The 16,588-nt window shown below is 36.6% G+C and overlaps 1 protein-coding gene across 9 annotated transcripts in view; it reads left to right on the top strand.

Annotated features, from left to right (window-relative positions):
- Positions 1–16,588, top strand: part of TUT7 (terminal uridylyl transferase 7) — a 60,765-nt gene that overhangs the window by 5,528 nt on the left and 38,649 nt on the right. For all 9 annotated transcript variants that reach the window (XR_005020241.1, XM_036854822.1, XM_036854826.1 and 6 more), the window contains exons 3-11: positions 354–535; positions 904–1,020; positions 1,513–1,690; positions 3,730–3,818; positions 5,935–5,986; positions 6,953–7,022; positions 7,777–7,903; positions 9,757–9,876; positions 16,052–16,204. Coding sequence is in view for 8 of the 9 variants with exons in the window: in XM_036854822.1 (XP_036710717.1) it covers positions 354–535; positions 904–1,020; positions 1,513–1,690; positions 3,730–3,818; positions 5,935–5,986; positions 6,953–7,022; positions 7,777–7,903; positions 9,757–9,876; positions 16,052–16,204 (1,088 nt within the window). In the remaining variant the exon portion in view is untranslated. The remainder of the gene's footprint in view (positions 1–353; positions 536–903; positions 1,021–1,512; positions 1,691–3,729; positions 3,819–5,934; positions 5,987–6,952; positions 7,023–7,776; positions 7,904–9,756; positions 9,877–16,051; positions 16,205–16,588) is intronic.

Here is a 16,588-nt window from a genome sequence, read left to right on the forward strand (position 1 = left end):
ATTAATTACATTAGAATTACAGGTGTACTTTCCTTCAAAGGATAATTTTTACTCTTGCTTGAGTATGCTCAGCAGTATACCAGGAAGAGATGATGAAATCAAATTTTATGGTTGAAGTAGAATTCTTTTAAGTTTTCCAAAAAGATGGTTTCTGTGGATTGGTGTATCCAGATGTGAGGAGCCTTAAGAGCATTGAAGCATTTTATCCACGGGAGAGGTATACCTTCCCTTTTGCTCTGTGTTCAGATGTCATTCAGATATCACATGATTTCATTAATAAATACGTCAGTTCTGCTTTTGACTCAGAGTGGTGTTATTCAGTATTGCCAATAATATTTTCCCCCTAACTTCAGAAAACAAGAAGCAGAGGTCCAGACCTAGGAAGCCAAGGAGGACTAGAAATGAGGAAAATGAACAGGACGGAGACTTGGAAGGCCCTGTGATTGATGAGTCTGTGCTTTCAACTAAGGAGCTGCTGGGCTTGCAGCAGGCTGAGGAGCGATTGAGAAGAGACTGCGTCGACAGGCTGCAAAGGGTAACAGCCTTCATCTGTTAGTTAAAATCCTTGTTTTGGTTTAATCTGTTAGTAAGTAATTGGGAACATGTGCTTTGATGAACTATATATCCTACTTCGGTATTTAAGCACTACAAGTCAAAAGTGATACTGTTTGATTTAATGGAATTCCTTTTTTTTTTTTAGGAATTACTTTTAAAAAATGATTATTAGCATAGTGATAAAGAGGGATAGTACTATATCAACAGTTTTTAAAGTGAATGAGAAATCATCTTCTGGCCAGTTTTTGTTTCCCTGTATTTTATTTTGTCTCTGTACATCTTTCTCTCTCTATGTCTCTATAAATATGTGCTTATGTGTATGTCTCTATACATCTCTTCAAATTGTAGCGACCGAGAAACTACCCTACAGCAAAGTACACCTGCAAACTTTGTGATGTTTTCATTGAATCCATTGCATTTGCTCATAAGCATATCAAAGAGAAGAGGCACAAGAAAAACATTAAGGTAAGTTTAACCCAAACAAATATGTTTACTTGTCAGTTATTACTTGTCATCTTTATGACTTCCCTTAAGATTATGGTATTAGTAATTTTGCTACTTATATTGCTGAATTTATTTTGACCAAAATACTTTATACTGGTCAGATATGTTCGCTGAGCAGTCTTGTGAATTTCCTTAGGACAGTATCAGGATGAATGAAGCCAATGGTAGGACCTAGATATATGTTCTTAGGCCAGTAATAATAAAGTAAATAATTTGCCATTGCTGTTTCTAATGTTCTTTCTTTACACTTTTTCCTTATTCCTGTCTTCCCTCTGTTACTGTATGTGCACAAAGAAGTGTGTGCGTGTTTGATAAGATGAAGACTAAAACAGCTAAAGTGAGAAGGAGGGCTAAGAAAAATATTCCAGAATACTGTACAGGGTGTTGTCTCTGTGAATGGTAGAAGGTAAAAACTGTGTAAGTCATTTTTAATCTCAACATTGATCTTAAAAGGAGAAGCAGGAGGAAGAGTTGCTCACCACGTTACCCCCGCCTACACCCTCCCAGATAAATGCGATTGGTATTGCCATTGACAGAGTGGTACAGGAGTTTGGCTTACACAGTGAGAACTTGGAACAGAGACTAGAAGTTAAACGTATCATGGAAAATGTGTTCCAACACAAGTTACCAGGTATTTTCTAGATTTGTTTTTCTTTTTAGCTACCTAAAAGTACCCCATTCATTTTTCCTACCAGTAGTAATTTTTGCCTAATAGAAATTGATTTGCCATGTCCTGAAGCTCTCAATTTTATTGTATGTTTTTGTTTCTCCTGGCTTACCCTAAGGTAACAAAGACTTTTACATATGTTGTCATTAACCTGTCTTCATTGTGAGTTTCATTGTGTCTGTCCATTTACATGCCCCGTATTATTAGAGCACCATGGGACTCTTGTATATCTGTTTACCTTTCTATTTATTTATTTACTTTCCATCTCTTAAGTTCAGTTTCTTTTTTTTTAATTGAAGTATAATTGACTTACAATATATTAGTTTCAGGTGTACAACATAGTGATACAGTATTTTTTATCATTACAAAATGATCACCACACCTTTCTACCTGTTTACATTGACACAATATTTTGAGTTAAAATAAAGAAAAGTATCCTGGAGTCATTTTCAGGTTATCTGTGTCCATAAAAGGTTCTATTTAACCGCACTTAAAAGAATTGCACCATCTAAAATGAGCTTTCAAAACTAATTTGTAAGAGATTTTGTACAGTGCAGAATTGATTTTTCCAAGTTATGTCTGTGGAGCCATGGAAAACTATTTTTTTCAAAAGCTCCACAAGTGATTCTGATCCACAGCCAGGGTTGAAATCACTATTTGAATTTATTGCCGTACCACCCATAAAACTGTTTGTTCTACTGAAAGATCATTCATATAGTATATGATTCATATTAATATATATCTGTTAAAAAAATAAAGGGCAAGATTCTGTTCATCCCCCCCCATATAGGTGTCTCATCCTTTATGCTGTAGACAAGTTCCTGAGAAGTCATTTGTAATTTTGATTTTTGCTATAGATTTTCATTGTAAAATTGAATGTGCTTTGTCATGGAAAACCTGTTAAAACGCAAAGGAGTTGTTTGATTTAACAAACCTGAAAAAAAAAATACAAAGTCCCCTGATGAGAAGGGGTAATTTTTTGGCACAACAATAGTAAAACATTGGGAAAAATGCCGTAAAATAAATATAGGTGGTACACATACACACGTCTTCCTCTGAACTGTGAATCACTTGCTGCCTAACATTTTAAGTTATATCAGTGATATTATAATTATTTTCTAAACTTTTCCTAAAGGGATTATATTATGTTAAATTAAACTTTTTGTTCATAATACAGTGCGTATTCATATTGGAAAGTAACTTTATGCTGATTTTTGTGATTATTGTTTTACTGAAACATGATCTTTATAGTAAATTATACCTATGTACGCTTTCAAAAAGGTGAAGTGTTTGCGTTACCTCTTCAGTATATACTATCAGGTTTACAAACGTATAACAAAGTTAGGCATCCCTTTTCAACTTCCACATTTTAAAAATCATTTCAAATAGTATTTTCTGCACAAAACACGAAATAGTAAAGTAAGTTTTAACGTGTTTTACAACTGATATGAAAAGAGTGGCTATTAAACTAAACTGCAGTCAATGCAGTGTTCCCTTTTTTTTTTTTTTAATTTTTATTTATTTATTTATTTATGGCTGTGTTGGGTCTTCGTTTCTGTGCCAGGGCTTTCTCTAGTTGTGGCAAGCGGGGGCCACTCTTCATCGCGGTGCGCGGGCCTCTCACTATCGCGGCCTCTCTTGTTGCGGAGCACAGGCTCCAGACGCGCAGGCTCAGCAGCCGTAGCTCACGGGCCCAGTTGCTCCGCGGCATGTGGGATCCTCCCAGACCAGGGCTCGAACCCGTGTCCCCTGCATTGGCAGGCGGACTCCCAACCACTGCGCCACCAGGGAAGCCCAGTTTTCCCTTTTAAATAAAATAAAATGAAGACAAGAGCAGAGTCACCCATTCCTGTCCTTTGCTTATGCCAGACTTGAACAGTGTTTTTCTTTTGTGTGTAGTTCTAATTGATGGTTCCATTTCTGAAATAGCAGTGTCTTGTAATAACTTTTGAGAAATTTTACTTTATTTATGACTTTTATTTATTCAATTTTTTTTGTTTTAGATTGTTCTCTGAGATTATATGGGTCATCCTGTAGCAGATTGGGTTTCAAAAATTCAGATATAAACATTGACATTCAATTTCCAGCCATTGTAAGTACAAAGTGAAATGTTAGAATTTTCACAGTGGTACAGAAATTCTTTTTTTTCCCAAATGTGAGCTATATATGGATATATTTTAGATATTTGAGGACAGTTTAAGTGTGATTTTTTTTTTCTAAAACTGCATTGTTTTTAAAAGTATAATTTTTTTCCCTAAAATTGCTGTTTTTATGTTCTCCTGCATGCCTTCAATTTTAGAGCATTTCTTTTTATTCTACAGATCTTTCATACTTTCTTCAGACACTGGTCTTCTAACCATGTGAATCTGATGGGGTTATTTAGGTCTGTTAACTTGAAAGGATTAAATTATCTTGACAAGTCAACTTTCCAATGGCAGGAAAGGATTTCAGATTTCAAATTGTGTATCTATATAAACATTTATGACCTGCAACTTAATTTGTTCTTGAGTCTCCTCTTATATACACCCACCTTGTAAAAATAATTATGCTTTTTTTTTTAAACCATCTTAATATGGTTTTTTTTTAAAGGCACAGGCTTTTTTTTTTTTAAAGATTTATTGATTGATTGATTGATTACTATGTTGGGTCTTCGTTTCTGTGCTAGGGCTTTCTCTAGTTGTGGCAAGCGGGGGCCACTCTTCATCGCAGTGCACGGGCCTCTCACTATCGTGGCCTCTCTTGTTGCGGAGCACAGGCTCCAGACGCGCAGGCTCAGTAGTTGTGGCTCAAGGGCCTAGTTGCTCCGTGGCATGTGGGATCTTCCCAGACCAGGGCTCGAACCCGTGTCCCCTGCATTAGCAGGCAGATTCTCAACCACTGCGCCACCAGGGAAGCCCAATAATTATGCTTTTGAAGAACTACACCTAGCCTAGATTTCTGGTTTAAACATGGTTCAAAAAGATGTTGATGAGTCAGAAGTTTAAAACTGGAAGGCACTTTGGTAGATTATCCATTTACTTACTGGTGGTTCCTGCAGGCCAGTTTGCAAATGGTTTATGCCCATTTACTTGGGTTGCTACTTAAAAATAAAAATGATTCCTAGTCTCCTCCCCCAGATGTTCTGTTTCACAGCCTCTCATTCCTTGCCATCCCTGACTGCTATAGCTACCTGGTCAGCTGACCAATGGATTTTACTGTTCTTTTAACCTTAAATTCTGCTTAATAATTTACCAGCATAGCAGTTATTTTGATTTCATGTCATTCATTCATTTAGCAAATATTCAGTGAGTTTGAGTATATGTCAAGCACCATACTAGGTTCTAGAGGACAAAACAGATATCATTCCTCCCTCCAGGAATTCATACATAGGGAAGGAGATAAGTAATTATGTTTGTATAATTAATTATAATGAGAGCTATGCAGGGAAACAAGGTTCTGTGAGAGAAAATAAAAGAGTGTAGATATAGCTGCCCTGAAGGCCCCTTTGAAGGGATTACATTTAAACTGAACTCTAAAAGATGAGAATGGGTGGGGACAGTGAAAGGGTAAAAGAGTGTTTCAGCCTAAGGGCACATCATTTGCAAACAATGAGTTTGGCCTATTCAAGGTGCTAAAGGGAAAATTGTAAGGGCTGTGGTGAAGGGACCTAGAGGAAGAATAGCTTAAGATTAGGATAGAGGGGTAGTATGGGGCCCAACATACGAAGCCAGAATTTCATTTTGACCTAAGGGCATTAAGAAGCCAGATTGAGAGTTTTAAGGAGGGTCACAACTAGATCTACTGTATGATTTTAAGTGGTTTTGTCTCCTCTGTGGAGCAAGGATTAATAGAGAAAGGCAAGACTAAAGTGGAGACCCCGGTAAGCAATATGTTGAAGTAGTCTCACAGAGTAAGAAGTAATATTGTTAACAGTTTGACAACCTCTAGCCACAACTTTGAGATTTGCTGAGAGGCTAATTACCTCAGGAATTAGTGAATCAGGAGTTAACTGCGTAGTAGGTCTCTTTTTGCCCACACTCATCCTCTTTTTGCTCATCTCTCTGTGTCTGATGTGTGCACACAGCACAATGATTAATTCCTTTACTCTGGTAGCAAGGTGCTTTCTAATTTGGAAAGGAATTTGGGTAACTTCAGATGACTGTGTATTATCTCAGTGAAGCAAAAGTACTTATGGATTATTTGATATATTCACTGATTTTATTTCCTAGATGTCTCAGCCAGATGTTCTCTTACTTGTCCAAGAATGTTTAAAGAACAGTGGTAAGGCCAAATTCTTTCCACATTTTGCTCTTAAATTTTTCTTTTGTCTATAATTTGAATATATCTTATTTCTCAAACTTTGAAAATAGGAAGTCATGTTTTTTGATTTACTTATATGGGTAATATCCAAACAAAAAACTAAAGCAAATGCCCATGAATTATTAGCAAATTAATTAGAGTCTTGTTAGTTGTCCTACTATGCAGAATAATTATTTTGTAAGTAAAGCTTTTAGCTTGGTGATAATGTCACAATTTATAAAGATTATATTTGCCCTAGGCTGAGACTAAAAAGAATCAAAATATGTAAAATTTACTCTGGAGGGTAAAAAACTAAAAGATAATCTTTTTTATTCCATGGTTTAAATTAATACTTTACAAATAATAAGTAGTGTGGCCTAGCCCAGATGAATGAATCAACAAATAGTTGTTCCCAGTTAGGTTTATCAGTTGTCCAGAGTAATGTACAACTGGGGCTTGACGGCTTCTGTGCTTTCCGTAGGCCTCATTAAATTGTCTCATCCCTTGAATTAGTCTTTCCCATCCTTTATGTTTTGATTGAATGAAACATTTAAACATTTCTTCTTACTTCAGTCAGTATGCATTTTGACCCCACGTATTTTAGTAGCTTTTGCAGCAATTTTTTTTAATGTCCTATTCATATTTCTAATTATGTTACCCATGTAACATTTAAATGTTCTAATTCAATAATGTAGTCATTTCTAATCAGACATTAGTTTTTCAAAATAAGGGTTTTAAATTAATGTGATTACTTGATTCTTGAATATAATACTTTTTTCCTTTTCAAGTCACTTTTATTTTGTAATCATCTCTTGAGAACCTTATTTTGTAATGGTCTTTCAAAAGGCCAAACAGATAATTCACAACTGGTACTTGTACTTTATCTAGTTGTGCTTTTAAACAAAGGCTTAGTTAACTAACCTATCTGATATTCTTTTCTTTTTCCAGACTCTTTTATTGATGTTGATGCAGATTTCCACGCTAGGGTGCCAGTGGTGGTGTGCAGAGAAAAGCAAAGGTCTCTGCTTCTTTAAGCTGTTTATTAAGTACCAACTTGCCAAAAGCACTTGTACTTTACTCCATCTTAATGTCCAGTTTCTAGAATTGTAAGCTCCTATGTGGTTAACTTCACAAGCTTCCTGTTAGCATTCTCCCTCTACTGTTGGTGTTTAACGCAAGAGGAAAAAAGTGTTTTATTTTTAAAAGAGTAAAATTAGTTAAAAAGAAAAACTGTAGGAAGGAAGCATTTTGACCCATTTCAGTAAAAAACAACTCTGTCAAATAGTCACTTGCTCTAATCACCTTTATTTGCCATCCTTTTTAGAAGCATTTTAAACAGTGCTGAGTAACAGTTCACCCGGCTCTCTCTCCATCTGGAAGCATTACCATTACCACTGTAAATGGGTAGTTTGTAGGCTGTAATGATTTGCCATTAGGCAGATTCCTCCAACTAGGGAAAACACTCTTGCCCTTATAAAGATGAATTCATACTCCCATTTGAAACATTTTACAGTATTCTCCTTACTTGCATTTTCCCCCAGAATAGTTTTATTATATGAAAACATGAAGTTTTAGTTCTTGAAAAATAAAGTTTACTCAGAAGACAGCTGCCCTATCTTTTTTAATCCAATATTGAGATGACCCATAAAGGTTTAGTGAGTTAGAAGTATTTATTATCAGTGTAAATTAGTTGGTGGTGGTGTAAAAGACACCTGATACCTGTATAATACTTTCTCTTTTTCCTTCCCATTCTCACCCTCTACCCCTACCAGTGGTCTTCTTTGTAAAGTGAGTGCAGGAAATGAAAATGCTTGTCTGACAACAAATCATTTAACTGCCCTTGGAAAACTAGAATCAAAGCTGGTTCCTTTGGTGATTGCATTTAGGTACTGGGCAAAGGTAGGTTTGAGTTCTTTAAATGAATGCACATTCTATGTGTGCATAAGCAATATGCTTTGATTTTTACATGGTTCATTTAATCTTAAATGTTTGGATGCATATTTATAGACATCAAGGGAGTTGGCATCTGAGTATTAGAACAGAAATTTTAATGTGTACAGAAAGAAAAACTCAGTTTCTATTTCACTATGACATATTGCTCAAAAGATCAAAATGCTTTATGATGCTTATTAAAAATTAGTTTTGTAAGTCAAATCCCAGAGTTATGGCCCAAGTGTTTACATTTTTTTTTTCTTTTCTTTGTAGTTCTGATCCCTCACCAAACAAAAGTAAAATTTTGATGGTTTAAAAAATACCTAGAAAGCTATTTCCATATATTTGTTAGTGGAAGCAACCAGCTGGCATTTCAATGATGTGTCCTAAATCTAACATTACTCTCATCAGCTGGAGGCAAATTCAAAAACACATAGTTTGAATAACAGCAGAAGAGAATTCTGTCAGTCCCTCTCCCGTTTCCCCCTGTCTAGTGGTAGAATGGCACTCCTATTACCCTCAGAAAAATGCAACTCTCCCAGAATCTTATTTTTTTGTACAAGTCTATCTCAAATCTTGATGTAGGTTGTCTGGAAAACCTGATAAAAACGTGTGTGGATTAAGGGAAATTATGGCCACCAGTGAAAAGTCAGTTTAGAGCGCAGGACTCCCACAAGTGGGTTAAGAAATCATTTTCTGCAGATCAAGAAAATATACTCATCACAATATTCCTACCTTTGTACCATATGAATCAAATACACTGTAAATAAACCAGGTCTTTGCTGAGGAAAAAACAATGTCTAAAAGCATTTATAAATGAAGCTGCAGCTTCATAAGATGAATCTCATCAATAGTAAGTACATTACTCTCATGTGACCCACCAAGTGTTTACATTTTAACTAGTTCCCGGAAGTGATTTCTCAGGCACAGGAAAGTTTGAGATAAAGCTTCTCATACCATTTCCAGTAACATACCCAGAGACTCCCAAAAAATGAAAGCCACTATCTAATCTTGCTTTACATTTCTACAGTGTTTTAAATATGGTATCCTATTGAAATGCTCAAATAAGCATGAGAGCATCTAACACTTACCCAAAATGTAAGGTCCCATCATGATTATAAAATTGAGATTCTGTGTAGAGAAAAGCCAAAGCTTTACCGATTAAGACATGGCAGTAACAATACGTAGTTCCTGTTGCTTGGGTCCAGGACCCAGCAGGGACAGAGGATGTCCCACTCTTAACTGGGTGAATTGATAATCACAATGTGCTATCCTTTGAAAGCAGCCTCCTACTTCATCACTAAGTAGGCCATGCTTTCTAAGTTGTTATTTCTGCCAGCGCTAATGAGTTTGCCTACATTCTCCCCTAATCACCTTTCTGACCAAAGCATGCATTTTCAAGGTAGTAGCTAAGGGTGAGGGGACCATTAAACTGAGCAAAGCCAGTTGGCTTACAGTTGGAATTGAACCATCATTTTGACTTCATTAACAAGTTTTTGAACCAAGTGAATGGATTTACCATGGATATCAAAAAAATAAAACAGCAAATATTATTTTTAGGGCCCTTCACAAATGAGTTTAGTTAAGAAAATGAAAAATTTGAAATTGAAACTGTCACTCAAAACCACAATATGTGGTTACCCCAAAAGTACAAGGAAGTACTTTGTCACTGTGGAGTTTTATTTGGAGGGGTAAATCATTTGACACACGGAAATGAAGTAACGGGTTTTAGACCAAATTGCGTAAATGACAAGTTTACAAAAGAATGTACTTTTAGACAAGTACAAAAGAATGCTTATCCTCTTTTCTCTCATTTGTAGCTTTGCAGTATAGATCGCCCTGAAGAAGGAGGTTTGCCACCTTATGTGTTTGCCCTGATGGCCATTTTCTTTCTTCAACAGAGGAAAGAACCCCTTCTGCCTGTTTATCTAGGATCATGGGTATAAAACTTTTTTGCTTATATAGCTGATACTGATTTTATTACAGGGCCACAATCCCTTGTGTATAATTTCAGAGTCTAAAAACCTAACCAGAACTGACATGAATTTATTTATCCTACTATTGTGAATATTCATACCTTTCACTGCTGAAATATTAATGTATTTGACTCAGGATGCTGCCCTGTACTCTGCTTAGGGACACTGTTACTTTTCTAAACTGAAAAAACTCTTGATTTATGGAACACATGATCTTGAGGTTTTCAGACAAGAGAATGTGAACCTATATTATCATTTGGTACACACTTTCTTTGGGTACAGTTTTATAATTTGATACTTGAATTTATATATCACCTCCAGACAGACTGTAGGAAGCTTTTGGTTCTCTATCACTTACTTTCTATTTCTAGTCTTTTACCCCGTTCCCTGTGAAACAAAAGAAAATATAAGTGCTGAAATTGCTACCTATACCACAAGATGCAAAACTTAGTAGTCACCTCTTGAATAATATTTTGCTATAATCTTTAAGATGAATTAGACTTCAGTAATGTGACCGTTCTTTCTTTCTGGATAAATTAAAGTTGAGCTGATTTATTCAAATAGTAAGATTTAAGAAGAAGCCATCTCAAAATCAAAATGAAGTTATTCTCATTCTCTTGGAAACCTCACTGTTAATCCCTAGGTGTTTATCTTGATAAAAATCTTATGTGTACACTTACTTTATAAAAAGGCTCACTGGGTGAAAGCTTACTTTGGTACATCCAGTATTTTAACTAGTCTTCTTAGTGTACGCAGGATTCTCGTCATCTAAGGAGAAGATGTTCTAGAGCAGTAGCCCTTAATTATGGGTCTATAAAAAAAAAATAAGATTTTAAGGAATTTTTTCTTTATACTTAGTAAGTTGAGAATTAAGCAGGGACCTTTGTCTGCCAGGCCCTGAGAATAAAGACTAAAGCAGAATAAGTCCTATATAAACTCTGTCTTGGCATTAGGGATTGCAGTCCGCTGTGCTGCGACCCAGTTGCCTAAAGGGAGCTCTCTTTGTGCTTGTGATACTGAAATGAAAAAATTCAGGGTATCCTTGCTAGTCTACTCTCCTGGTAGAAAAAAGGGTGAGAGAACAAAGTCAACCCTTTGTTGATAAATAACCGTTTTCATCAGAGCCAAATAGGGTTCTGTGAAAGTCTTTGAAGTTTTCTTTTCACTTTGATCCAAGATAGACAGGAGTTTAAGATGGAACCAAACCAGTTGGACTCCTATGCCAAACAAAAAGCCTTAGACGAGGTTGGATGCATTGCCATACTCACTAATGTCTTAGTAAAATCTGCCTTTTCTTGTGCCCTCATCATCTCTAAAGTAGGCATCTGTCACTGATGTGAGGATGCAGTAAAAATAAATAAATAAAGTGCTCCTATTCTGGTGATGGGATTCTCCTCAGGATTTGCTTAAGAGTAGCATGAATACCCTTTCCTATGGCCAGTGTATTATTTCCTCGGCAGTAGTACTGGAAGTTCTCTAAGGTGACACAGAATTTGGTTTTGATTATACCATTTATTTATTTAAGATTTAATAACAGAACAAGTATGTGGTGGCCAAATACTAGATTGAATTCTGTGTATCAAATACGGCAGACTCTGCTGCCTGAACCAAAGTGATCTGTAGCTTTCAGCATTTTAAACTAGTCAAGTATCAGTGTGCTGGCTTCTGCTGGGGTCTTTAAGTCAAAAATATGAAGCAAGTGAGAGAAAAGAAATTCAGTGCCTTGTTCATGCCAGATATTTTATATCACTATTTCTGCAGAAAATCTATTGAGAACCTCAAAATTCTGTGCATGAAAGTATCTAAACTGTTAACTCCTTCAAAATTTTTAAAGCACTCTGTATGTTAGTCATTGTACTAGGCCCTGAAGGTAATACACAGATGAATAAGACTAAATTCTCTGTCAAGAAGTTTAGAGTATTGTATCTCTGTGCTCAGATCTGTGTTTTCAAAAATCTTTCAGCCATTCTCTCCCAACCTACTCAGATGTCTTCCATGTTGGAGATTATCTCTCTGACCTTTTACTCCCAATTAAAATTCCCATTTATTATCATTAGATATTGATATGTGAGTTGTGAATGATGAATAGGCTTAACCCTGTGTTCTTAGCATCTTTTATCCCCTACAACAATATTTTACTAGTCTCCTAGTAGATATTATTTGGAATCTTCCTTATTTTAGATTATGTAAACGTAACCCTTAGGAAACAGTTATTTACACTTTAAAAATGCCAGATAATATAGTAGAAAGAAGAGTAGTGTTAAAGTTTGGCAGCCCTGAGATTCACCCAGGATTTGCCACTTAAATCCTTGTGACCTTGAACAGGTTATTTAATCTCTGAGCCTTGGTGAAAGACTCATCTGCAAATTTTTGAAATGAGATCAGGAATGTAGAGTTCCTGGAACTCTACAGGTAGGAGAACAGATGTAGTCCTTTTCCCCTTCAATAGAAAGGCAAGTTCCACTTACGGTATGTAGGCGTGAACTCCTAAAACAAGTGATCCTTCTGGAAATAACAGCTATAAATTCTCAACAAAATACATAAAACAACAACGTGAAGGCTCTGGAGACTGAACAAATGCAAACAGACTTTGGAGAGAAGTCAAAACCTGTAGCAAGTGACCAACACAGAGTGAGTTTCTGTTTTTCAGTGGCTTTACCCCTGAAGGCAACCCTGGTAGAAAAACCAGTCCTCTTTCTGGCCAGAGGAACTAAGGCCACCAGATAATAAGGGGAAGAAAAAACAGAAAGGGAAGAGATAGAGAAGTGGAACCCTTAATTCTGTGTGGGAACTCAGTACATCACTGACTGACTTCTGAACCAGTCCAGCGTGCCATATAAGGAGTTTGGAAGTTATTACTCTACCCTCACAAAAAGAAAAAAACTGAACATGCTGAAAATCAACAACTCTTTTTAGATCCACCAGAGAATTGAGGTCATGGGGAAAACCACTGCCCCCAAAATTGGAGAGACAGGCAAATATATAACTTGTCAGAGCAGAAGCCCAGGAACAGAATCCTGCCCATGGAACGGCCACCAGGACAGGAAAACAAGGACTCTGATTCTGGAGGCTCAGTTTGGATAAGCTTGAAAGTGAAAAGCAATAGGGGGGCCAGTCTTAGGGGGCTGATTTCATGAGTTTTATCTCCAAAAATGCCCACCAGGTTCTCAGAGTAAAGATCTAAGAAAAATCCCCTTTGAGGGAAAAGCTAGCCATTTTGAAATTGCCTGGAGCATTCTGCTGTTAGAAACAAAAGCCTGCCCTCAAGGGAAACTGTCTTACCAGAGCCTAACCACCTTGAGTTTTATCAGGGCCTAACTGACCTGGGGAAAGGAAAACTACCAACTCCAACCCTCTGTAGTTTCCGGTCTCACCTCAGGTGGGCAGGACTGAGAAGCACTTTGTGAAGGTCACAGCCCAGGACCACAGTCTCACTACAAGACTGAGACCTGAACATAGGACTATAGAATGCTTCCCCTCCCCTCACACCTTACTACAGCATCATTAGGCCTCCAGTGTAATAATGGGATTACAACAGACAGACCTCATATAAGAAGAAATCTCTTGGGAAACCCAAAAGCAATACAGGAGACAAAAAACAAGGATACCAGCATAAGTTATAGCCCCTTGACATCTACAGCTACAACAAACAGTACATAGCCTGACTCCTAGCCAGGTAAAAGAAAACCTCACACCACAGGCCTATCTTTTACCCAGCTTTCCACAAAAAAATAACAAGGCATACTAAAAGTCAAGAAACATAGTTTGAAGAAACAGAGCAAACATTGGAATTATCAGACCAGGAATTTAAAAAACAAGAATATGCTAAGGGCTCTAAAGGAAAAAATGGTCAACATGCAAAAACAAATAGGTAATATAAGCTGAGAGATGAAAACTCGAGGAAAGAATCAAACGGAAATACTAAAAATCAAAACTAACAAAAATGAAGAATGCCTTTGATGGATTCATCAGGAAACTGGACAAAGCTGGGGAAAAAATCAGTGAGCTTTATTCAATGGAAACGTCTCAAACTGAAAAGCAAAGAGGAACAAAAGAATGAAAAAGAAATGGAACAGAATAGCTAAGAACTGTAGGACAATTACTAAGGGTTGTAATGTATGTATAATGGGAATACCTGGAGAAGAAGAAAGAGAAAGAAACAGAAGAAACAGTTGAAGTAATAATGACTGAGAATTTTTAAAATAAATGACAGACCTATAAACCATACAGGTGAAGCAAACTGGAAACAGTTAAGAGCCAAGGCTTACTAAACTGAGCTGAGGTTGGAGCTGCTGTCTACCAGAGATGTGACAATCTGCATTTTGTCTAAGCGAGTTAATTACCTATAAGACAAAAGTAGCTACACGTATTGGAGTAACATAAAGAATCCAGAATTTTCACAATACATTATAGTATCACAATATCCAGAATACAATCCAAAAATACTCAACAATACAAAGAGCCAAGAAAATGGGACACACGCTCAAGGGAAAAGAAATCAACAGATGCCAAGCCCAAGATAAGATACCAAAGACTTTAAAAGCAGTTATTATAACTGCTCCATGAGACAAAGGAAATACACTTGCAATAATTTGAAGAGATAGAGAATATCAGCCAGAGAATTAGGAAATGTAAGAGAACCAAATGGAAATTTTAGAAGTGAAAGATACATTATTTTAAATTAAAAAAATTTACTGGATGGGCATCATAGCAGAGTGGAGGTGACATAGGAAAGAGTCAGTAGATATGAAAATAGATAAGTAGAAACTAAAGAAGAAAAAGAAAAAAGTTTGAAAAAAATAAGTCTCAGGGACTTGTGGAACAATTTCAGAAAAATCTAACCTAGGGGTAGTTTGAGCCCCAGAAGGAGAGGAGCAAGAGAAGGGGATAGAAAAAAATAAAGTTTCACAAATTTGATAAAAAGACAAACTTACAGTCTCAATAAGCCAAGTAAACCTCAAGTAAGATAAATTCAAAGAGAAGCATGCTTAGCACATCATAGTCAGACTGCTGAAAACCAAAAATAAAGAGCAAAACTCAAAAGCAGCCGGAGAAACACCTTACATAAGATGAGAAAGGTAAATAAGTACATGTCAAGTGGCGGTAATTCTCTGAGGAAAAATAAACCAGGGTAGGAACGACAGAGAGTGAAAGAGGAGGAGTTATTTAGAGTCAAAGATATTTGAGCAGAGCCTGAATGTGTTCCTCACTGCATGAGTTAGCTGATTTAGGGAGAAGAGCCTTCCAAGCAGAGGGAATAGCAGGCGTCAGCTCCAAGCCAGGAGGACAGATCGAGAAGATGGGTCAGAGAAGTAGCAAAGGACCAGATTCCCTAGGCCCTAGAAAAGACTGAATTTCATCCTGAGTAAGAAGGAAACTGTCATGAGCAGGGGAGTGACATGATGTCTTCTGTTTTAGGACTGCTCTGTCTGCTAAACCAAAGAAGTAGTCCATTTGATGTGGAAATACATTGGGGAACTGGGGCTACCACAGACACACCCCACCCCACAATTCATTATGTACATTAACCTGTCTAAAAGGCTGTGATAAATCCCTTTGTACCTACAGTAAAGAAATCTGTTCACATTTGTTCCACATTTCTTAGACCTTTTGAGCCTAGACTTTTCTTTAGCATCTTAACAATGTCAAAAGAGACACTTTATATTGATTAAACACTTACTATATGCCATACCCTGTATCTGAATGCTTTGTGTCCATTATTTTATTCCATAACCATCCCATGAAGGAGATTCTAGTGTTATCCCTTTTTACAGGAGCCTGAAACCTAAAGAAAATGAGGACCTTACTGAAGGTCTCACAGCTAGTACATGAGGGAGTGAGATTTGGGCCCAGGTGGTTTTATTCCAGAACCATGACTTTAGGCCTAGGCCATGTTGCCTTCTCTTAGACTATTTACTAAAGAATTATTTCCAAAAATCACCAATTCTTTTGCAAATCAAAACCTTGATTTTTCCTTTAAATTTACAGATGTCTCAAAGATACTCCTTTTATAAAAAAATACCTTTTATATTTTCAGTGAACTAAAGTATGTTACTTTTCATTTCTTCCAGGATTAATATGCTCTGATTGATATAAAATCGTTTCTGCCTTATAATAGTATGTGTCTAATTTTTCCCAGATTGAAGGATTCTCGTTAAACAAACTGGGGAATTTCAACCTTAAAGAAATTCAGAAAGACTCTGTGGTCTGGGAGTACACTGATAATGCTGCAGGGGACGCAGCCTCAGCAAAAGAAGAGGCACCAAAAGAAATGCCCTTTAAAAGGGGACAGGTCTGTTCTCCCTTGTTTCTAGTTTTACCGTCTATTTTTAATTTGTTGTTAATTGTGGAGTTTATGAGTTACTCAGTCTTCCTCTCTTCTTTCCTCAACTATCTTAACTATTTCGTGGCTGTTTCATTTCCTAGTCTATTCAGTCCTTTGAATAGACAAGTAATGAGAAAAGGTAAAATTCAAATCATTGAATCCACAGTTATTTATGTGGTTTCTTCTGTGTGCAAGGTGCTATGAAAAAGGCTGAGAATTCAAAGATAAATTCCCATCTGTCCTCTAAGAGCTTAGGTCTTAGATAGTATTATGAGGTTTAAATATCTGAAAAGTTAACTAACCTCAAATTACTAAAATAACAGTGACTAAGTCTGTGGTCTAGTGTACTTG

Source organism: Balaenoptera musculus, chromosome 6 (assembly GCF_009873245.2).
Source record: "Balaenoptera musculus isolate JJ_BM4_2016_0621 chromosome 6, mBalMus1.pri.v3, whole genome shotgun sequence".
NCBI lineage: Eukaryota > Metazoa > Chordata > Mammalia > Artiodactyla > Balaenopteridae > Balaenoptera > Balaenoptera musculus.